We start from the raw sequence: 25,005 nt of genomic DNA, 5'->3' as shown, positions 1-25,005 counted from the left end.
TGGAGAAAACTGATCTTTTAATTAATGGAAAAATCAGGTAATGAATGTGATCAATATTCACCTGTCTAAACCTGTAAGAGTTTATTCCTGGTTGCCGGAGCAATCGGCTCATCATGCTATGTGCTGCACTGCTCCTACTCTCTCATTTTCTGTACATCTTAAAGAACTTGCTCTCCACTTTTGAAATGTTTTTCATTATTTCCATTTTTGGGAGCAGGTTTGATAATTTTCCATGATGTTGTGCAATTATTAGAAAAAAATAGACATACAGCATATGCATGTGTATATTGTAATGTACTGAGTGTGAATATTGAATCAAATCGATTTAAATGGTTGTTCATAAAATTAGAAACCAAATTTGATAATTGCTAATTACACTTGCCTGCCTCAGCAAAAGTGTTGTCTTTTACTATGAGTTCTCTTTCTAAGTACAGTAAATGAGAGAAATGCTGTATAAAATGTCAGTGATTATTGGTGATGAAGGGTCTCTTTGAAAGTACCTGACTTTCCACAGCTGAAAAAAATTGCACAGAGACCTGTAACATTTGCCTTTTTTTCTAGCCTTGTATATCTCTTTTACTATTGTGCCTCTTATACTATATTGCCTGAAAATATAGTGGCAGCAAATTAATAAGTCTCTTACAGGACCATAAGCTTTTCTTCAAGAACACTAGTACTTAGGGAGTAGGAACCATGCAGTGTTCTCAAGTCGTGGCCTTAATCAATGATGTAATAGGAAGTGTAAGTTGTAACTGTAAGATAATTACACTTTTAAAAGTGCTACTATGCCATACGCATTGCAAATCTTTTCCCAGCTTTGGTGCATGTGATTTGAAATTTTTTAAACATATGGCAACAAATACCAATTCACCAATATTTTTAGGAGAAAGTTCATGTTTACATCAACCATGTTATTAAAAGTTGTTTTTATGAGTTGCAGATGTTTCTGGAGTAACTGCTTTTCAGTGTGTAAATGATGTGCAACTATGTACTGTAGATATAGCTTTATACAGGAAAGAGCAGGTGGAAGAGGGTCAGAGGTTCTTTGCTGACAAATGTGATTACCATTAGACTGGACAGAGAAATTATGATAGGAAACTTAGAAAAAGTTATATCCTAATTAGAAAAAGAGAATGTCTTTTAAAATATCCTGTACTATCTAAACCAGGGTTTACCACTGGTGTGCAGTAGTTTCTTCAGTCAAGATGTGCAGTTGTAATTAATGTATGACTTACAGAAACAAGGGTTTATCTCTGTCATTCTCCACTGCCAAGTCCATATTTTTGAAGATGGACAATCCCCAGTAACTTTAGAGTAACCTAGAAGCTTATTTTTTACTGTTGTTGGTATCTTGTGAGTTTCCCTTGTATGATGTGATCTATGAAGGGTCTTCTTAGCTGAGGCAGAAATGATACTCCATCATCTTTAGCTCATGATGGAGTGTTTTGGACAAAATTTCCCTGGCTCAGCATTCTCATTTTTATCTGTAAAGCATTCAGTTTGAGTACAGTAAAGGAATGCTTGAGTTTGATGCCTAGGAGTACTTAATAAGTCTTATTGATCAAAAGCATTTCTGTATATGGTCAAGAAAAATCTTCACACCTGACAAATTTTAGCAGCAACAGTTACTAAGTACATAAAGGGGTTCCTTTTTATTGCAGTTTATGTAATTGGCAAGACCTCTCAAAAATTGACAAGGAATTTCACTGCACTGAATCACTACACATCAGTGGAATCTTAAGTTATTTTTTGTAAGCCCGTATTAACAACCATAACTTTCATGAGGGACTTGATAAAATGTGTACAGTTGTTTAGCTTCATGGCTAATCACTAAAAGGTTCATCATAGTTTATATGAAATCTTTTAATATAACTCAACTGAAGTTTGTCCACTTTTAGTTGAGCCCATTCTTAGACCCTTATATATTTTTTGGATAATTTGTCACTCACTGTTAAAATGATTGAAAAATTACTCAGATAACAGGATGTAAGAAAAATTTTAATTATTAAACATAAATTTAAGGCAAGAGAATAGTCATAACAGTATACTGTATTGTTGATAATGATAGAAGATCAATAACATCAGTCAGAAGGGTGGAGCAACATAAGGTAAATGGATTTAGTAACAATTAACAAGTATGCTACAGCATGAGAAAAAGTCAAGATTGACTGATGTAGAAGAATAATGTAAGATCTGTGCTTATGAGTGGGTAAGAACATACATACATACATACAAATGTATATGTAGGGGAATAATTTGTGTTTGAAAATGTTTTATTGTTTAAGTTCTTTTAAAAATGAACTGAATAGCTACAGCTATGCCTCTGTAACTTTTGATATTCATACATGAAGATTGTGTTAAAACATAAAATTTGCCCCATGTTATATAGTCTACTCGTATAAAACAAGTAATTTACTGCCAGTGCTATGCACACATACTTGCAATGTATAGTGGTTTGGGAATTCTGTGACTGTGGTAAAGTCTGAGTAGTATCAGTTATAGGAACCAAAGTGATAGATCAGCATTTACTGCAGAATTTGCTTTTGGAGTATGGTTCTTCATGTAATGTTTCATTTCACTAAAACCAAGCTACTCACACTGCACCAGTCACCTCTATCTTGCAATCCTACTTTCACCTACAGTATTACAAGGTAGTATATTAATGAAATCTCTGTGAGTAAATACATTTGGCATTATGCTGCAGCTGTTTAGCATAAGTATGCAGTACGAATGTATTCGCAATGTAAAAAATTATGATAGCATAAAAGAGGGTCTAGGCAGCAGGTTCTGACCCTGGGAAAGTCATATACCATCCTAAAAGCTGATACCAAGATACCTTCATTTTGCATATTTTTATAGGGTTCAGCAGTGAGAGAGCCTTGCCCTGGACTAATGACAGCATCTAAATGCAGAGTTCATTACCTGTTGACTGTCAGTGCTAATCAGAAAATAAGTCAACATGTGCAAAAATGTTGCATTTTATAATGTAGTACAGAGAGAAAGAACTAGGCACTAGTTCAAGTAATGGTCAAGATTTGAAGTGACACGGTATCATAACTGATTTTATTTTAGTAGTTAATGTGATGAATTGTTAATTTTCTTGTTTAATATTTCTTAGCATGCCAAAGAAAAAAAATCTATTATAAAGTACCTAATTTATCATTGATGTTTTAAGAACAGGTAAATTAAATAATTTTGACTATAATATCAGTTATCTGCCAGATTTTATTGTAATGATGTTTCTGTTTGAAGATTAATATTCACACAGACCTAAACTGAAGTTTAAAGCCTTTATTGTGTGTACTTTTTATGCCAACCACCCAGAAATTGGTGAAAGTAAATACACTGTTGTTGGTGTCTTGTATATTGCATGATACAGTTTTAAGAGGCATATTCTAAGAACTCTTAACCAAGTTTCAATAAATAGAATTAGTACTGCATCTTTTACAGATGATGGTTTTCAGAGATTACTAAAACTCTTTTCTTTAAATATTTGATGTAATTTTAATGCAGAATATGTCTTTAATAATCTCACTTTACATGCTTGAAGTGGCTTGAGTTGTCTGCATGGTAGGTGGGAGCATTTATTCCTAAATTAGACCAACTCATTCTGGAGACAAAATAGTTATGTAGAAAAATATTTTTGTATAAGTTTATTAGAAAACAACCAATGTTTGATGCCAGTTTGCTTTGTTACTAGAATATTATGCCTCTGAGTTTGATTTATGAGGTGCCTAAACTAGTAAGAACATATTTCTCTGGTAAGAAGCAGAATTACAGTACTCTTTTCTAATTTTATTCCCAGAATGTGCCAATGAGAAGGGTTAGCTTTTTATCCAGATTGAACCTAAGTTTTGATATGCCCTTTTGAACTCAAAAAAGATTATTACAGTGAATAGGCACCAGTAAAAGTTCACATTATTGTAAAAAATTTTCAGCAGGGAGGAATTAGTATTAAAAAAGGACCAGTCTTAAACATAATAGGAGCAACTTTTGTTTATCAAGGGCATGTCACTATAACACTTTTTTCATGGCACAGATGTGAACTAAAAAATTGTTAATATGTAGGGAAAAACTGAAATGACATGACTCTGCTGTTCATAGCATTTCTGGCTAAACTATTTGAAAATAAGAATGTTATACTTTTGGTCTCACTGGTAATGCTTCATTGTATGATGTACTGTATTTGATTGCACTAGACCCTATCAGGACATTAAGTTTTTATGGTGTCTTTCGTATGGAACAGAAGTTTCAGGTTGGTATAAAATTCCATTCTCTAATTGAATCTTATTGAAAATGCAGTTCTTCATGATGCAGTCTTAATGAGCTAAACTGCCAAGAAACATGAGTTATAGGATAGTGATTAGTAATGCTCATAATGCAAAGTTATCCAAATGTAGAGTTCTAAATAGTGTAATGCTAAGAGTAAAAATATATGTGACCACTGTATGTGCAATTAACAAAAGACATAGGTGTAAAAGCAGAATACTGCATTGAAAGTAGGCTTTTAATGAGAAATGTCAGTATTGTCTTCCATCCATAACTGTCTGCCATCATCTTCAGCAGTGGAATATTTTTCACTTATTAAGCTGTCATTTATCATCCTGATGGAACATCATCTATTTTTGTATGGTTTTATACAACTCCTGAGGGGTTAGTTGATGATTTTAGGATGTTTTTACATTATGAAATGTTTTGATTTTCAAGTGTGGCTGCAAAAAAAAAAGGTAAATGTTAATAACTAGGAATGCAATATAAGAAAAGCTACGCTATATTTAAGAAATGATGTTGTATTGTCATGTATTTTGTAATATGACAGATCTGTGTTTATTTTTATTTTCCATATATATGAGTAGGTTCCTAGCTTTAAGGTTTTTTAAGTGGTTACTCACTGGAAGGAGAAAGGAATTTGTTTTATCCTTGGTAGTTTTGTGTATATTCTCTTCTATACCTGTATATGTTATTTAATTGTGAGGCTTGACTGTGGGGCACCTGATTCTAACCCCAATCCCTGAGGTATTGGGGGTAGTTTATGAGTTGGTAAAGTTATCCATGAAAATGTAAAAAATCCCATCGATATAGAAAATACTGGATGCAGAAAATTGTTATCAGATCTGTATTTAGAAACTGCTGGATTCAGAAAATTGTAATCCCACATGTACTTATGCAGGAGTTCTGCTTCTTTCCCTGCTTACTGATTTTTACTTATCAGAACAAGAATCTCAGTGGAGAATAATTTGTAATTTTGCATTTGATCAAGTGCTCTGCAATACGTTATTGCAGTGGGCATGATATCTTGGATGAAGTTACAATGTGTTGTGATGAATGTTGCAGCACTTTTTGTCTAGGAACATTTATGTCTTTCTGATTGTAGATTTTTAAAAACTTTAGTTTAATAAGAATTATCAGCAAGCAGTTTGACCATACTTGTGAGTTGGTAAAATATCTTTGAGCTGCAGTATTTGTGTCGTTTTCATTTCCGAACATCGGCAAATGATTTAAAATTTGGTGTGTTAACATGAATTTACAAATATGGATGATTTTACTACATATTGATAAGTGGGTCCAAATAGATCACTTTTCAAGGGGATGTCTCATAAACACTCTTCACAAAGACACTTCACCTGCTCAAAACTCATTTATCAATTTTCACACATTTAAATAGGTGGGTATTTGCTAAATTCTGCCCTTCCCTTTATTCTCATATAGTATAATATAGAATATTACAATGACTTTTGGATATATCCCATGCTCAGCATTTTTAGTAGTTCTATAGACCACATTTATCAGGTAAGGCTAGTAGGGATGTAATGGAAATCTACACAAGTTTTTGGTGTTAATTAGAGAAATAAATCATGAATGGGTAATTATGTAAAAAATGAAACTCAGCTTGAACAAGATCTTCATCTGGATCCCATATTCGTTTTGTATTCTCACTATATTTCTTGACTAAGATCTTCATCTGGATCCCATGTTCATTTTGTATTCTCACTATATTCAATCTCTTTCATTCTTTGAAACATTACCAAATGAACTGCCTTCAACACGAGTGCTATTGACTATGGAATGTTTAAATGCAGAATGTACTGTTTTTTCAGTATATTGCTGATGTAAAAATGAGATCAGATGAAGTGGTACATTCTGTAATTTTTGTCATTTGGGAGTATATTCAAAAAAGTGTGCATGTGTATGTGTATAAACAAGGATATTTCAGATGTCAGTGATCAGTTTGGTTAAATGTCATGTATTTAGTGTATTCAGAATGGCACTTTTGCTTGAGATACAGAGTGGCCCGAGTACTTAGTATCAAAGGCATTTCGTCTTTTTGGATATGGTTCTGAGTACCCTTCCCTACAGTGTAACATAAGTTAAATAAAAGGGAATTGTAAGGTTATATTGTGCACTGTGGATTACTGAATGTCAACTGTAGGGTTGTATTTTTCTTCAAAACCATTGCCATGCTAAAATCCCTGGTAACCTTGACTCCAATCTAAGTTGAATTTACAGTACTCTACTGACCAGTTGATATTTCCTAATAGCCTACTTGACCCAGTCCTTATTTGCAGAAAATTGTGACAATGAAGCTCTATATATTTTATCACAATGTCTAAGTCAACCAGCAATGATTGTAAAATTTTGGAGGATGATCAATCAAGGAAATTTTGGCAAATGTCTCCTCATTTTCAATTTATCCAACCTTTAAACTTTTAGTTTTAATTTATTAGGTACGATCTGCTATTTACTTTGAAATAAAAACTCTTTTAACCTGGCCTGTAAGAGTTAGGAATTTATGACTCATTGGACTGCTTATACCTTTTGACCTGGCCTATAAAAGTTAGGAATTTATGACTCATTGGACTGCTTATACTAACAAAGAATAATAATAATGATAATACTGTATTAAATGCTTGAACATTCCAAAATTTCTAGATGCATTGTCATATTAAAAGTTTTCTTAAGCATTTAGGCATTGTCTTCAGCTTACATATACATTACCAATTCAGAAAGGAAGTTTATACTGTAGCTGTTGTTTAATGTTTTATTCCTAAATTAGTAACTTTTTTTTTTTTTTTACATATCCAACATAACTTTTTTTTACATATCCAACTACAAAAATTGCTCTACACTGTTAACAAATGAAAACCTTTTATGTACATGTACAGCACCTCTTAAGGTGAACCATATAAGGAAATTCATAGACAGTCTCATTATTTTCTATAACAAAATTTTTCATCTTGAAACTGTACAATGAACATATAATTTCTTTACCACCATATCCATTATGTTGTATGACAGAGGCTACAATTTTTTTTTTAATTTGAGGCTACAGTACAGTAGTTTGAAGAAAGTGTCTTTTACATTTTTTGTAATTAAAGATTAGAGTTCTGACTTGTTATTCCAGAAATTAGATTTGTGTGTGGTAAGTGGAAGTAGTTATAATGATAATTATTTCATATTTAGAAAGTTTCATGGGAAAGTGCTCTGTTAAACTTACTGACTCTCATAAGAATGAAAGTACGTTAACACAAATAAATTACTTAAATGAAGAGTAAAATGCATCTCTTTCAAATTGCTATTAGTAAAGTCTACTCTCCATTCCCTATATAAAAAAATAGCTTTTGTCCAAAACTTACAAAACTTATGGCTACTACTACTACTACTACTACTACTACTACTACTACTACTACTACTACTACTACTACTACTACTACTACTACTACTACTACTACTGTGAAAATAGCTATAAATGTAACGTCTGCATAACCATAATCAAATTAAGGAATTTAATGTCTGCATTTTATTTAATTTAATGAGAGAAGCACAGGTTCTGCAGATAGCTCTATCTTGTTATGAGCAGCATCATAATTATATTTGCAGTCAAAACTTAAGTTTTCAAAGTGAACATATTTAGCATTGTACAGTATTGTGGTTAGTGGACATCTTAGAAGCTAAGTTTCTCCAGTTATTTACCCAAGATCCTTTGGTGTGGGTTTAGGGCTCCCAAGACCACATTTTGAATGTGATGATGATCACAAACTTAAATTTCTGCTGTTGTTTTAGCATTACTTGAATTTTGTTTTGTCATAAAAGTTTCACACTGAACTCTGTCATGATACAAATGATTGAAAATAGTGTGTGCAGACCATTATACAAAACTAGCATATGATGTTAAAGTATTCTATCACAAAAGAGGGTGCATAATAGAGATGCTGGACAGTAATCATGTTTCCTAATGATTCTTCCATTATGAATACTTGAATGATTAATATAACTTAAAGTAAAGATCATATTTGCAAAATAGGATCCCTGACTTCATGCAGTTTAATTAGATCATGCTTTTCTCAAGTGTGATAGAAGCCTAAGAAATCATGGAAAAAGGGGATACAGTGGACCCCACCCCCACCTATTTGCATTTCTGGATTTGTGGCTTCATCTATTCGCAGATTTCTCTTGGAACATATATACACATTATTCACGGAAAATTCGCCTCTTCGCATTATTTTCATAGAGAAATATTTGCAAATTACTGTATTTTCATATAATTTTTGTGACTAAATGTGCTTTTTGTGATAAAACTACTAAAATATTCAGGTATAAGCATTGTTTGAGGGTTTTTAGGTTTTGAACCATCAAAATAGGCAGTTATAAGCGTTTTTAGAGGGGTTTTGAGTATTCATGGATTTGAGCTATTTGCGGGGGTTAGTGGTACGTATCCCCCGTGAAAACCGAGGGTCGACTAGGAAGTCCTACAACTGATGGAAATTCAGGCAGAAAGTGGACATAAAAAAGTTAATAATGATGATGATAAGTTATGAAATGTGAAATATTGTCATTATAGTAATTACTGAACAATGTATCTTTATATTATATTTGATTTAAATGCTACTACTACAATTGTGTGTTATTTGATTTCTCTGAATACAGTAGTATACTTTGCATTAAGCGTAGAGGTAATGAAAGAATTAACTTGGGCTTTCTCTCAGGTTATTACATTAGTAGTAGGTTCCTGGCATATAGTTATTTTGAATCTTTATTGACTATATTCCCAAATGACAGTAACATTTGCTTCTGACTATGCTCTATAACCTGATTTCACAGATTATTATTCTAACTTTTGTAGAGCTGAGGTCATGTTTTGTCCTTTGCATATGCTGAGTGTCTATAATAGAAAAACTTTCTTTCTTATTTTGCATTGTGCTTTGACCATCTGATAGAAGAAATCTGATTATCTTTGATCTGCATATTTAATTAGGATTTTTTTCTCTGTTTAAGGTTAAGAAATTAGAACATTATTTTTACATTTGATTCACGACTGTTGGTTAACTTATTAATTTGGTTTGAAAACATTAATGTTAAAAAGTTGTATTCTCTCCATATAAAAAAAAAATGTTGTGCATAAATTTTGAATTGGATTTAGCAAAAATTTATTATTTATAGTACAGTATTTGAAATTTAAATGAGATGATATAATGCAAAACCTTTTCTTTGATAAACCTGAGGTATATTCCCAAAATTACTGGTAATAATGGATTTCACTGCTGTGTTATATTGTAAGGTATTCACTAAACTTTGATAGGCTACATATTTCTTTTTATAAGTGAAACACACTTTTCAAAGAATTTGCTCAAGCTTATGTCCATTGTTGATCAGACAGAAAATATTTCTTTTAGTTGGTATTGAGTGCATTTATTACTGTACAATTAACAGTTTTGGAATGTTGAGAAATGAAGTATGGTAGTATGTTCACATTTGTGATGGTGCTATAGCTTGTAAAATTGTTGATATTTGTTACATTTTTATTAATGCATGAAAGAGGTGTAAAGAGCAATGAATAAAATGCATGCATGGAAACATGGTTGTTTTTATTATACAGTGTACTGCTGACTACCAATTTTGGCATTTAAAAAAAAATTATATTCTTGGTATATTAACAAATTCACATTATAGGACTTCTGCCAAGGGCACAGAGACTAAACAAAAATTAAATTAATATATACATATAGAATTGATAAACTGATGTCAAGTTTTATCCATTCCATCCATTCTGATGGCACAGCACAAAGGTGAATTGGGTAGGCTTGCCTGGTGTAAGGAAGAAATAATCAGTGGTGGTGGGCTGGTTTTTCTACCTTTACAGGTCTTTTTGCACTGCCAGTGTTAATTCATAGCATCCAATGAAGACTGGACCTCTGTTTATCTGTTACACTGATGCATCATTAACAACCACGTCAGTTTAATTGAAAACTTCTGAATGGAAGTTGTTTGGTCGAGTTGGATGGCATACCTTCTACCCATAGAATTGGAACACCAAATGTCTTGGAGCAAGGCAAACCTTAGGCCTATGTCAAAACTTGCCCTTTGGGGTGGTTGCATTTTCATGAACTGATAGCCATTAAGGCCCAAAGAAAATTATTTGTAATAGTGTAAAATCATAACCAAACATATGCCAAATCTTATCCAAGGAACTTCTTCCTCAAATCCAGAAAGATTAACCTGACAAAAATGTATTTGTAAGAGTCGTAATGTCTCAGATACTACAGGCATAAGAATTAAAAATTTGGCTGTGGAGTATGTAATCCAAGATAAAGAATTGTTAAGAAATAATTAAAATAATTTTAGTGAACAAGCTGTCCCTTTATAAACTAAAGTACTTGGACAAATCAGGGATGTAATACCATATTTACCTACTTGTGCTATGCAAAGGTACTAAGAATTTGAACAAATGCTTGCATGTGGATCAGAGTATCATTGCATAGACAACTACAACAATCACAAATGCACAAACTGACTTGCCAGCCTCACATTTTTAATGCAAAAAAAAAAAAAAAATATGAGTACAGTAAATCTAGTATGTTGGCGGGAGATCGGGTTGCCAATCCTCCTGTACTAGAGAGGACATTCATTTACTCAGCTCCTCATTGTCATGCCCTTTGCTGAATCTGGAAAAGGACGTCAAATGTTCTTAAAAAATCCTTATAAACCACTATCGGTATAATTAATGATATTAATCCATAATGGTAATTATATAAAGATTTTTTGAAAATTAGGTATTTTGTGATTATTTTGCATATTTGCTTATATGAATGTGCAATCATATGAACACTTGTTACTAAACGTATTTATCACATTAAGGTAGATTGGGTGACCTTGCAATCACTGTCATTGACTCATTGCCTCAGTTTCCAAGTAGCTCTCAGTGATGGCGGCCAAGTATGTAGTTAATAGTGCCGTATATGCTAGACTATTGTTTATGATTTGTTTCTCTGAGGTTGACTGAAATACGCTGCTAGTTTTTGTGACCTGTACTGTATTTTATATGGGCATTCGCTGTGATAGCAGTGAGTTACAGGCTAAGCTATAGTTTGTGATCAGTCTGTGAGATTTTCGCCTTGTGTTGAGCACAGTCAGAAACGGCTAAAATCTTAACTCTGTTTATTTAAATCAGATTGTGCGTGATGCTGTGCAAATGTGAGTGTTAACTGATTTAATTTAAAAGTAAGCACATGGGCCGTAGGCCTGGGTTAGGTCCCTTGCTCACTGGGTTCACAAAACCTAACCCTAGGCTAAGCTAGTGGCGATATCGGTAAGGTGGTGTGCTTCGAGTCTTCGACTGACAGGAGTGACAGGGCATACTATAGGTTCGGAATCTCCTAAGGAAAATCCGTTCAGACTGGGCGTGATTTGCGAGTCACGTAAAGCATTAGACCGAGTGCCGAATAGTATAACCGGCTCTCTGCAACATAAGTAGGCAAGATCAAAGCCGTGACCACCTACAACTATAATAAGTGATCGTCACTAAGAGGTAGGTACACTAGGCCTATACACTAATTCCAACGATATGTTGTTTACATATAACTTTTTTTTTGCAAAAAATCAACCATCAGTTCATTTTTCTCTCATGACTGTTTTTGTTCATAACCACAGTTAGTTCCAGGGTCTTCTGCCATTCGAGTATACCTGTAAATGTAGTACATATAGTAGTAAAAGCATAAGGTAACCTACAGTTAGAGTATCTTGCGATCATTAAAACACTAAAATAATTTACAGAAACAGACGATCCAAAAAATAATGAGTATAATAGTACAACACTGTATAGACAACAGCAGCAAAGTCAGTTTAATTGTACATTTCCTCATTTAGACGTGAACTTGAGAGTAATTTTGAAGTGTTCCAAGTGGCAAGTTTGTTAGAATATTTGGCAATAAAAAGCATTCCAGGCATCGTTTCACACACACACACACACACACACACACACAATATGTATATATATATATATATATATATATATATATATATATATATATATATATATATATATATATATATTTATATATATATATATATATTTGTGCATTTATATTACAGTAGCTAATTTCCATTGTCCGTAGTTTCCCCCCCTCCCCACTCCCCAGTTACTTTTCCCGCCAAAGTCCTGGAGTACTGTTCAAGTGCATTCAGTACACAGACAGTCGTGGGAAAAGACTGGTGAACGTCTTCTGTGTGTGACGAAAGGTACCATTCTATTAGTTACCGTTCATAAAATGAGAGATCATGATTGGGATAGAGATAATGCGTAAAACTTTGGTGTGATTTCTTTTACGAAACTACTTAGTAGCCTCTGGTTTTGGATGATATTTTGTCGTGAAAACAAGACAGCTTGGACGAGGAAACATTGTTCCTGACTTTAATTTTTTTTGTGATAAGCAAGGGCAAGTGTTATTATGTTTTTTTATTGACAAAGTAGCCCACTGCTGACCGGTTTGTAGTAAAACCAAACAATACGTAAATTTAGATAGATATAAAAAACCCTACAGAAAGTAGTTACGATTAAAATCCTAGACCTATTAATTCATTCTTCGTTATACGGTATACAGATTACGTCATTTTAGTTTAAGCTTCCAATTTACAAATGATGAAGTGGAATGTTACCCCTAAATCTAAATCAATGAAATCGATTCAGTATGTTGAATACCTTTTGAGTCCTTGACCACAAAAGCATTGAAACTTTTTAAAACTTGAAACTGACCTTGTAGTAACTAACAATATCTTGTGCTATTGCATTTTTATTCTTCGCGTTGTTTATGTTCATTGATGACAGGGGTGTTCCTAGACATTTTGGGGCCCTGGGGGCACAGTCCCATTTGGGTCCCCACGTATGGGGTGGGAGGCGAGCGAAGCGAGCCAAAGCAACTGGGATAATGTTTAGAATATGAGCAATTATAGGATCATTTTAAAGGCACTTGTAAATGCAAATTGTAGAAATTTTATATCATAAATTTCTCATTTTGGCCCCCCCCTCACTTTGGGGCCCGGGGGGCGATTTCAAACAGCACCCCCCTCAGGAACGCCACTGATTGATGATTTAACCAAGTGAATCTATTACATCACACAGCAAAGCAAAGTGAGGAATAGGTTATTGTTGTAAGCATGAGTTCTCCCCGTAACATAATAGGCTACACACCTTGACGCACAATTTACCCTTCCTTCACTTGGTCTTGAAGATTTAGAGTGGTGGTAGCCCACAGGGACGATTTTTATTGACTAGTTTTATGATCGTAGGCATCATGTTGGTGTGGAAGTTGGTGACAAAAATTTGTTTTCACATTCCAGTGCTGGGAAAACTATCTAAGTTAAGACTCCCGATCCCGCGTCTAAGTTGAGGTTAGGTTAGGATCTTCTTCCTCCGCATTTTTTCCCACTTCTCTGTGGGGTCGATGGTGAGGTTAGGTTAGGATGTATAATGCTCAAGTTGGCATATAATAGACGCATACTTAGTAACTACTGTGCATTTCAGGGCCGTGTCTAATAGATTTTCGTCACTGAGATCTTACCAAAGCATCGGATGTGGATCATATTTTGGAAATAGCTATTTGAAACCACTATCAGAGCAAATCAAGGAAATTCAAAGGGAAACTTATCAAAATTTAGTAAGCACCCAGAAAGAGGGTGGTTGTGATGTAAACTATGACATCAGACGTAATAGCAGGTTCCCAGTAGTATGATAATGATCGTAGAAACACAAATATTTGACCCTCTTGTATAATAAGCAATACCTTGAGTAGGATATGCGATAATTATCAAAACTGTAAGATAATATACTATAAATGGTTTACTAAGGGATTCAGAGCCAATGAAACACGGTTTTTCGGCAATACCGTTTTATCAAAGTATCGGATAAAGGTGAAAGTTGGCAAGTGTATATTTTCTAACCCTACCTAATTTTTACAAGTATTATTTAGTACCTAAGTTCAACATTTTTGGTACTTGTCAGAGTAAAAGTGTTTCCTATGCGAAAGCCATCAAAATCGCAGGTAAGGGTTTTGGACACAATAGTGACGTCATGAGGCACCACCCACAGTGAAGAGAAGTTTAGGTTTGGGGAAAACGTCTCTTCGTTGTGGCTCTGCCCCCTTGCCGATGATATATTCACTAATTGATATTAGTTCCCATCCTAGGCTTCAGCGATATCAATGATGGCAAGCAAGATTTGTCATCGTCCCCTTGATTAAATTGTCACTCTCAGTAATTTTATTATTATTTTATTATTATTATTATTATTATTATTATTATTATTATTATTATTATTATCATTACTTTGTGGAGGTTTCATCGCTACTTCCACAGCAGTTGTTGGGACTAGGCTGTTAAGTTGGAATGCTTCTGTTTTCTTGATATTCGTATTGTTCCTACTTTACAAATAATTCAGTGTATGTAATTCATCCACATAATGAACCAGTCTGTAGCTCATTTGTTAGATCTACATCTATTTACGGCTGGAATACAAAAAGACAGTCCGTTTTGTTTTACCTCAGGTTTCGACACTATAGCATTGTATATGCTGCACCAAGAGATGAATGTTGCCAGGTAACTATTACCCACTATAGAAATAATTACCAATTCACGCTACAGTAAATCTTGCCATGGGTCTTCTCGCTTGTATAGAGTGGCAAGCCATAGCACAAATGCAGTCTAGCAACCACAGAGACAATTCCATATCCTGCTGGTCATTGTTGAATTCACCTGTTAGTGACTTACTGCCCACCTGGTGGATGGGCGGAGCCTCATGACGTCATATTTTGTTTACGTCACGAATGGTTTTAGGATCCTTGTCTGATTTTCACGGTTCCAGCATTGGCGCCTTCATTTTACTCTGTAAACATCAAAACTATCGAACTTAGGTACTAAATAATACTGGCAAAAATTAGGTAGGGTAATAAAATATACACTTGCCAACTTTCACCTTTATCCGATGCTTTGATAAAAAGTTGTTGCCGAAAAATCGTGTTTCATCGGCTCTGAATCCCTTAGTAGTGGATTAAAAAATTTAGGGCATAGCCCAAGCGCTTGGACTATGAGTTATGAGTATCATTCAGCACCACAATGTAGTTCCTCGTTGGGCGAGTGGGTTCCATTCTCAGCTAGCACTCTGCTGGCCACGAGTTCGAATCTCTGACCGGCCAATGAAGAATAAGAGGAATTTATTTCTGTTGATAGAAATTCATTTCTTGCTATAATGTGGTTCGGATTCCACAATAAGCTGTAGGTCCCGTTGCTAGGTAACCAATTGGTTCTTAGCCACGTAAAATAAATTTAATCCTTCGGGCCTAGCCCTAGGAGAGCTGTTAATCAGCTCAGTGGTCTGGTTAAACTAAGGTATACTTAACTTAGCACTACAATGTAGTTATGATTAAATGAGATATGCATATAATAAGCGATGTAAATGAAATAATCAGAATATTTGAAAATTGAACGAATGAGTAACTTCAAATCCATAAAAGAATAAATAAATAGATAAAACCGGGAATACATAGCCTAGACTCAATGATAACCACTCAGCAACCCTACAACAAACATTAGTATCAGTTTCAAGTAAATGAATCAAGCATATAGAAACAACAAAACTGACACAGAAGCACACAAATAAAATAATGAAGGGGGGAATAGTGTGCTGTACCAAGCAGTGTGGATTTATTATGGGACTGATCATGCATTAAGGACGTTAAGGTTAGAACACTTACGTTATGTTACATTCATTTAGCAGTACTAAGCAGGTACACGTGAACCGGAACTTTTGAGGAGACGATATGAAGCAACAGAAACTCCGGGGTAACAATGGTTTTCACAGAGAGTGTTACTGTCAGACTTTGTGGATAATTCAAGTTAAAGGAAACGTGAATTGCGCCTTGCAACTGTATTACACAATTAATACTAACATTTGATGCCCATTCCCTTATTGTACTCTACTTGAGACTCATCGAAAAGATGAGAGAGAGGTAGAGAATGTAGGGTAGGTGTTTGAGTGTGTGAAACAATATAAGAATTCCATATGGGCTACTGCTACTATTACTATTACCACCAACAACTGAGTCTTCATTCACAAAGTATGTGGGCGGGGTGTCCAGTAAAGTACGTCAATGAGTGGGAGGGCCTTCAGTGATGACGTTTTACTAGCCTTTATCTACAAGCATGCTGGTTTTAGTTAAGTTTCCCTTTAAATTTCTCTGATTTACTCTGATAAGTGCCTTAATTATCCACATTAGACATCACTGCATATTTTTGACAATTAGGCTGTTGCTTCAAATAGCTATTTCCAAAATACGATCAATATCCGATGCTTTGGTAAGATTTTATCGACGAAAATCAATTAGGCCTAGACACGGCCCTGAAATGCACAGTAGACTGGTTTAGCATTCAGATTTTAAACTGATGTCAGTGCGCTACAAGCTTTTTACTCATAGAATACTAATAGTTCTCGGCCCAGTGTAGGCTGAGTTATAAAAATTTATTGTAGGACAAACTAATATAGGTCTCGATTATTTGTTATGATAGTGAAGTTATCACACTACGGTATATGTGCACAAAACACTTTTTCAGATGATTAATTATCCAGTAAATCAGTTTTGCATTATTGCTGATTATTACTATCGAAGTGGTAAAGTAGCTTCTGGTGTGAAAGATATATATATATATATATATATATATATATATATATATATATATATATATATATATATATATATATATATATATATATATATATAATCTTAATAAACTTTTGTGAAAATTACTGTATGTGATGGTACCAAGACTTTGACTTTTTAATAGTCATCTTCAGGGTACTAACAGAGTTTAGAGAATAACATATACAAGAAAGCAATATGGGTTATAACAATAAAATAAAATGAGTCAACAACCATTTGTTATGTAAACAACATTCATTAAAAAACAAAAACAGCTTGTGGAAATATGTAATTACTACAAATGCCAGTACAAAACTATCTGTTTGTAAAAAATCTAACAGCTTGTTTTACTCTTGCATCCTTAAGAATAAAGCTTTTTAACAATTCGTCCATCTTAAAAAGACCATCGCTCAAAAGATTAAAAGAACTAATGAGGCATCCTTCGACCAACAATCTGTTCAAAGAACTCTAAAAACAACTCAGCTGAATTCCAATCTATTGGGTCAGAAAAGTCTCTTACGTGGCAAAAAATGCCGCTTGAGCTGGTTTCCTCCGTCATTATATTTATGCTGTGTGACTCCTTACTTTAGTTCCTCCAGATTGTCAATATAAGGTAAATTACAAGTTGAGCAATCAATTTTGTACCATATTGACACAGTCGTTATGAGAACCTGACAACGGATTTAAATTCAAACTATACCGGAAACCAACAGCAGTAAATCTTTCATTCAGCTTTTCCAGCCATCACAAGATAAAACGATCAGTCTTCTCAGGGATGTTTTTAAGAGCATACAGAATTTGTGATCCTGAATTTTTAGCAGAGGAAATTATTCAAATAATTGCAGAAGAATTATGTTATCCTTCAATTTTATCGATGGGTTCCAAAAAGTGCCAAAAAACATTTTATAGTCAAAAGGTGATGAATTATGACACTGAAAATATTTTAGTTTTGCCATACCGATATTTTTATCGATTGTCACGGAAATGTCTGAAAATAAATGTTGTTTTTAGTAATAATTGTCTATCAAGAATTTGTTGTTTTGTAACAAACCAGAAATGCCAGCAGGAGGGGTGTACAAAATTGATTGCTCAACTTCTAATTTCTTATATTGGACAATCTGGTGGAACTAAGTAAGAGAGTCACACAGCATAAATATAATGTACGGGTTGCAACCAGCTCAAGCGCCATTTTTGCCACGTAGACTTTGGGGATGGATCAGCTGACAGTTGTTTTTAGGAGTTCCATTTTATTGTTGGTCGAAGGATGCCTCATTGTTCTTTTAGTAATAAAATTTGAGCGATGGTTTTTAAGATGGACACATTAAATTCTTGACAGGGTAAAACAAGCTGTTGATTTTTTACAAACAGATTTTTAACTGGCAAAATATTTACACATTTGCACTAAGGTATGTTTAGTTTTTTGAAGAATGTTGTAAGGGTTGTTGACTCATTTTATTTTATTGTTATCTGTGTCTACTATAACTTGTTTTTATTTAGTCTGATCAGTTGAAGATGACTTTGGAATAAAAATTTCTTCAGTACCAATTCCTTTCATTTTCACGTGAGGACTTAATATAAATCATCCACAGGACCATTTGGAAATTACAAATATATATATATATATATATATATATATATGAGCATATATAATATATATATATATATAATCTTGTAAACTTTTGTGATTACTGTATGTGTTAACTGATTTTCAATCCATTACTAACAGATGTGGGCCCAGGTAGTGACGTTATAGCTTCCAGCATGTAAACCTGTTATGAAGACATTAAAAACATCGCAGCTTGTTTACCAAACTTGTAGCATCACGACATGGGAAGCCCTACGTCAGGTACCGCAAGGTGTGGGGTATTTGACATGAATTTACTCAAGATTAACACTTTTGTGAGAACGAAGTTCGAAGAGGCTGCTCGGAGATATGGCTCAGAAAAGCGGACAGCCGCGATGTTTCCTCCGTCACCCACGGCTGCTGAGCCAACATACATCAGTGGAAGGGTCAAGACATCTTCCATATCAAAAGCTGCGTTACCTGCAGTAAAGTCAAACCCACCCACTTCATCAGCTACGACGAGATCAACTGTGTCACATGCTAACAGGTAAAGATTTTATTATTCAAATAATTTCAGTTGTTCCAATGACCGACAAGGTTACCGTTATGTACAAAAGTGATGGAGGCACATTACTATTATAGGAGCATGATATCATTAGTTGTCACGGTGTCTGCAGGATGGTATAATTGCAGATAATGGCATGAAGTCTTGAACATACTAGATTCTCTCTCTCTCTTATAGAGTGGAATGAGCTTTTGGTGAGGTGGTCAAGTCTGTCAGTAACGGATGGATTGACATCCATTTTATTCGGCTGTTATATAAAACAAGCATAATTGTATCTATCACATTAAATATGACAGGGTTGTGATTTTCTTTTTTTAACTGAAAATATTTACACAATGCATCAGGATAGTTCCACTAGAATGGTAGGGTTCGTGACTGTCAGTCTACTATAACTTGTTTTTATTTAGTCGATCAGTTCCAAGTGTAAGAAATTTCTTCAGTTTCACGTCTTCCCTTAATATAAATGTCACTGCTTACCAAAATACTCTTCGATATCACAGACGTACATGAGCAAGAACCTATATTTGCAGTTTCTTGTAACAGAAAATGCTGCCATATATATTTTTTCAGGATGTTTATTTTTTCTTTAATTCCTTACAGAAAGACTTTATTTCATCCTTTTAAGTATAAGTTTATATTTCATAGACTGCATATTCTACAGAATATCAAACTTTTTAACTGAAATAATTTCGTATTTCTTTCTGCTGATTTACCTAGAAAGATTTTAATTTTAATGAAGTTTACTTCTTAAATATTTAATTTATTCATGAATCTCCACAAGTCGGTCCTCAATGTAACAACAATGAAGTTCTTCATATAACTATTTCTGTTGCAAATTGTGCGCAAGTCAAGAGCAGTTGTGTTTAATGAGCCATTCATTTCCATTGCTTTATTTTCAAGAACCTGGCTAAATTCCGTGTTTATTTCCTCATCATAAAACCGTCTTTGATTGAAAATTCCATAGTGTAATATTAGCAGTCCAAGTATTCCATTCGAGTTGTTTCATATAACTTCACGTAATCGTAATTTCTGAGACAATTCTTCGAACTTGAAAATTGCTTTTTAGGCTTCATTTCTGTAGTGTGACGTGCCAGTTTATGATTTTGTCCAAAGGATTATAATTATCCACTGACATAAAGGGCATATTTCACTGCCCTTTATGTCATCCCTTAGAACTTAAAAATAGCGATTCTTCGCCTTATAATTATTGCAAGTCTATTAATATAGTAACTCACCACTCCTGGGGCAAATAAACATTTTTTTTTTTTTCACTCGCATATCTGCTCTCTCGAGCCACTTCTAACCTAAGGCACCTTAGGTAGAGAATGTCTAGATGGGATTTTCCCACCATTTGAAAGAAATAGCTTGTGTACTAACCTCTGAATTCGAAATATTTTATCCGCTTTTGTCTGTAAGTAATTTTTTTTTTTTAAGTGGATTGGCGAATATTCTCCCGCCCCCAGTTTCCAAGGTCACCGGTCAATTTAAAGGTACCTTAAGGGTTGTGATTATTTATTTATTTATTTATTTTTTTTTTTTCAAAATATTTTTTACCTTGGATTAATTTTCAAGTTCACAGGTCAATTTACATTCAAAATTTTTCATTGTCATCATTTTGGTTTTTCTCCAGTTTCAGTTTTAATAAAAGTTGGTAAGCAGATACATGGTGAATGGTGATTACTTTATCCAAATAATTTTTGAAGTTTATACATTGGCTCATTTCTCAGGGTCAGCTAAAATATGTATTATATACATTGGCCTGTTTCTCAAGGTCAGAAAAAATTTCATTTTCACATTTGCCCATTTCTGAAGGTCGGATTAAATTTCAATTTTACATTGGCCCATTTCTCAAGGTCACAGATTGCTTTAAAAGTTGTCATTTCCCCCCCCTTATTTTAATGTAACTTTGTAGATATGTTAAAGTACCTTAGGGTAGTTGATAAGTTTTCCAAAATGTTTTTGGCCTTAGCGTATTTTGAATTTGTGATTTTTGTGAAATACGGTTGGTAGGTAGCATAATTTTGGGGGGCTGGTGATAGTTAGTGTAAAATATTCGTTATTTTGGCGTGCTTTGTTTTATGATCAAAGGTCCATTCAGAGGCCCAAATTTTATTTTTGAACATATCTTATTTCTCTGTTTATTTATATATTACACTTGACTGGTAGGTACCTTGGGAAGGGGTGATTATCATCTTCAAATATATCTTACTTTGGCCCATTTTCAAGGTATCGGGCGTAATTAAAGGTCCCCATTTATTTCTTTTTGCTTATGTTGAACATTAGCCTAATTGTGTGATACTTGGGATTGGGATTTTTTTTTTTCAGATTATCTATGACGAAGTTTATTCAGCGTAAGAGATCAGTTTAAAAGCCAGTAATATATATATATATATATATATATATATATATATATATATATATATATATTATATATATATTATATATATATATATTTTATCTAAGTTTAATCAAATTTGGTAGGTAGGGAATTTTCAAAATTCCCAAAGCTATGATAGAGGACTCTGGGCCTAAGAATCAATATCAAGATTATAATTTAGTTTGAGGGAAAAACAGGGGACTCTGGAGGATGGAACATTTCACCCTCAAATTTGTTGTTTGTTAACTAATTCCAAACCCCAGTTTTCGTAAACCTAACACTTTTACTTTTTATTACTATGTTGACAGGAATTGTTCATTATAGTGTATGATTTCAAAAAGTTTTGAATAAGCAATAGGTTTCTATGATAACATTTAAGAGCAGTTTTTGAACTTCTTATAAATGCTGACTGGCAGTATCTGTACTTCAGGACAGACAGTTGAAAACTAGTTGTTATTATTATTATTATTATTATTATTATTATTATTATTATTATTATTATTATTATTATGGAATCTCTAAGGACAGTATCATTGAAAACAACTTCTATTTTAGTGACATTAATTTTATTTTGTGTCTTCACTATTGTCGTATATTATTTTCGTTTGTAGGGGAACGTATAAAAACTTCCCAAGGGTCATAAAAGAAAGGTTCTGCAGAAGTAACTGGTTAATTCCTCTCAATTTTGTATGTTCCGAATTATCTTCATTGTCCACTCATAAAAGCGTTGTCTTACCTATCAATGGTGCTTTGAGGTGGAGAGCAAGGAATCCTGTTTAAGATCCTTGGCAAATGGGACCCCTACTAGGACTCCCATCAACACCAAAAGTTTGATAAAGTAGATTGCCTTTATGGATGGTGAAGGGGCCTTCATGACGCTTTCCTCTGGAAATAGCTTTACAAGGATGTCGCAACCTGAATGTACTCACTTGAGTATTGTCTGTCAGGGATATGTTCAGTCATCACATTAACAAAGGTGCTAGTAAAGAGATGTCCAACAAGGCACTGATACCTGTTGAAGGGCAGCCTTAGAGTTCCTGTTGAAATATTTTGACAACAGGAGGCAGTACTGTTTGGAATTTCCTGAGTGAGATCGTTGAATGTCTTGTAGCCGTTGATGGTTCATGTCGGCATCTGAATGATGATGGGCTAGTGAAGGATGCCAGACTTCTGGGTTGTAAATGTATCAGAACGTATATCCTGAGCTGAAGTCAACTAGGGGCCGGAGAAATCTGGGAATATTCCTCGTGGCATGGATTCTACCGTCAACATGTAAACAGCAGTGTTGTGAGAGTGGACAGTATGGAGAAATTGGAAGCACTACACAGGACCCTTGAGGAGTACTCTGCCCTTTGCTTGACCTGTGATTGAAATGCTGACAGTTTCTTCCCTATCTTGTATTTGTACGTTCAAGGAACTCCAATGGAATATGCAGCTAGTCTACAGGAAACCAGTGACCCAAAGCCTCTGCTTTATCAGATCTTTAAGTGCCCTGATGGGCATAAAAGGCCTATTGTGGATACCTTTATTCACCAAACCCTTAGGCACTAATCCACTTGGCGAACGGCACTAAAGAGACGAAGATGTTGGCACAGATACTCTTATAAAATGGAACAAAGATTTCTCAAACAAAATAGACAGACAGCAGACCAGGATTACCATGAATAGAAGGCATAGCAAAGAGATTTCTTAACCCTGAAGATGAACAAAATGGCTTCAATAAGCTATATTATAGACATATATGTACAAAAAGACGCAATAATAGAGATAATTAAAAGAAACTTTAGCGCTAAAGTTGGGGAGAAGGTCAAACTCATAATATTACAAAAAATATAAAAATGACTCAGCTACTTAGGGAAGACAACTCGCTGTCTGCAGAAACAACTTTGAAGAAAACTGGAATCTACAAATTTAGATGTCAGGTGGGGGATGCCAACATTCATACATCAGGATGATGGATTTTAGATCTTTGTAGTGAAATATGGCGTCTACAAGAATAAACCATTTCAGTCATCATAGACTTCGACACCAAAGAAGACCTGAAAGAGAAGAACTATTTAATACTGTGAAGATCTTGGACACAACAGCAGAAGATGCCTGTGCCTCTTTGAAGCTCTACACATCTTAGGCCAGGAACCTACTGTCATTACCATAAATGAAACTGAATCGATCCCTGCCATCATGAGGAGAGACCTAAGGAACCAGTCAGTGTCAAACGCTTTGGAGAAAGAGAAAGAGATAAGGGGAGAGAGAAAGAGGACGGCCAGAGGTCAAACTCTCACCCAGGCAAACCATCACATCAGATACAACACTCTAGAAACATGAAGAATATACAAAACGAATCAGTCAGCACCAAACACACACACATTTGACCCATTTAAATTCATCCCTTTCGGTCTGCCTGTTACGCTGAAAAAACTCGTACCCTTTTTGTTACTACCTAGATGACCCCCATCAGGTAGTAATAAGACTAGGGGAAATGAACAGCTGATGAAGCAGAATATCATTTTATGACGTTTGAGAATTTTTTGCACCATCTACCTGCTGATGAAAAGAATATAAGAAGGACTAATAGAGAAGACGTAAATTGATTGACGTTGAAACAGTTATTATTACCAAAGGAAGTCTGATTCAAAGATTACTACTGCAGCTCTGCTTTGCAAGTTACTGACATGATTTCCTCTTTTTGTATTATTTTTAAATTTTCAGGTGGTCATTCAAAAGCTTCACGAACGTTATTGTCAGTTCATCCGAGGGAACAGAAATAACAAATTACTATGCAGAAAACCAACATCTGGAGGCTGGAATATCACTCTCCAGGTATGGTAAAATTAGATTGATCTTTATTAAATTTATTTTCGTATGTGAACAATTTGAGGAAAAAAAGTGGTTCAAATGCTTGCTATGTAAGACTTCTTACAAGTTATCTAGCAGAACCGTTGATTAAAGATGCATGTCGGATATTGATGCAAGTGTTCTATTGTTAGTTTTAAAATTCATTATTTTATGCTATGTTTGTTTTAGATTACAGCTGAGTACTGTATGTAAACAGCATAACTTGTCGAAAGTACGGTAAATGGACCATTGCTGAAGTCCTTAAGTTCTTCGGGTCATGCGGATAGTGGACGATTAACCTTTGAGGGAACAATTATTTGTAAAAAAATCGTTTTTTGAATTAATATTCTCAAAGCACCATGCATAATCGACTATGCAGAAAATGCTTTTGTAAAAGTTCAATAAATTTATGAGACATTGCAGTACAAAAAACAAAAAAGCACGGGTTGCCTCAACATTCTCATCCATTATGAATGTTCGGCCAATGAGTTGCTACTACAATCAGGTATCAACTCTTAATTTTGTTTTCATACTCAGCATTTTAATTAACTGCAGTTGCATTTTCAGCAAAAGGATACTTATTTTGTGTTTTCATATGTAATTTTATTTGTATTAAAAAATATTCATTGAAGTAAATATGGTGTATATTCTTTGTCACATGGAATCATGGAGATATCTGTAAATGTGCAACACGGGAGGTACA

The 25,005-nt window shown here is 34.2% G+C and overlaps 1 protein-coding gene across 3 annotated transcripts in view; it reads left to right on the top strand.

The window, feature by feature from the left end:
- Positions 1–11,106: 11,106 nt before the first annotated feature.
- The window catches only part of LOC136835184 (uncharacterized), a 185,970-nt gene continuing 172,071 nt past the window's right edge, over positions 11,107–25,005 (top strand). For 2 of the 3 annotated variants that reach the window (XM_067098424.1, XM_067098412.1), the window contains exons 1-3: positions 12,425–12,513; positions 18,688–19,072; positions 24,177–24,287. In XM_067098424.1, the coding sequence (XP_066954525.1) occupies positions 18,789–19,072; positions 24,177–24,287 (395 nt within the window). In that variant the 5' untranslated portion in view covers positions 12,425–12,513; positions 18,688–18,788. Of the gene's footprint in view, positions 11,804–12,424; positions 12,514–18,687; positions 19,073–24,176; positions 24,288–25,005 lie in introns of those variants that run through there. The other variant, XM_067098420.1, reaches the window with a different exon arrangement.

Source organism: Macrobrachium rosenbergii, chromosome 4 (genome assembly GCF_040412425.1).
Source record: "Macrobrachium rosenbergii isolate ZJJX-2024 chromosome 4, ASM4041242v1, whole genome shotgun sequence".
Lineage (NCBI taxonomy): Eukaryota > Metazoa > Arthropoda > Malacostraca > Decapoda > Palaemonidae > Macrobrachium > Macrobrachium rosenbergii.
The sequence above is the reverse complement of the archived record's forward strand: the minus strand, read 5'-3'. Positions and strand labels throughout refer to the sequence as shown.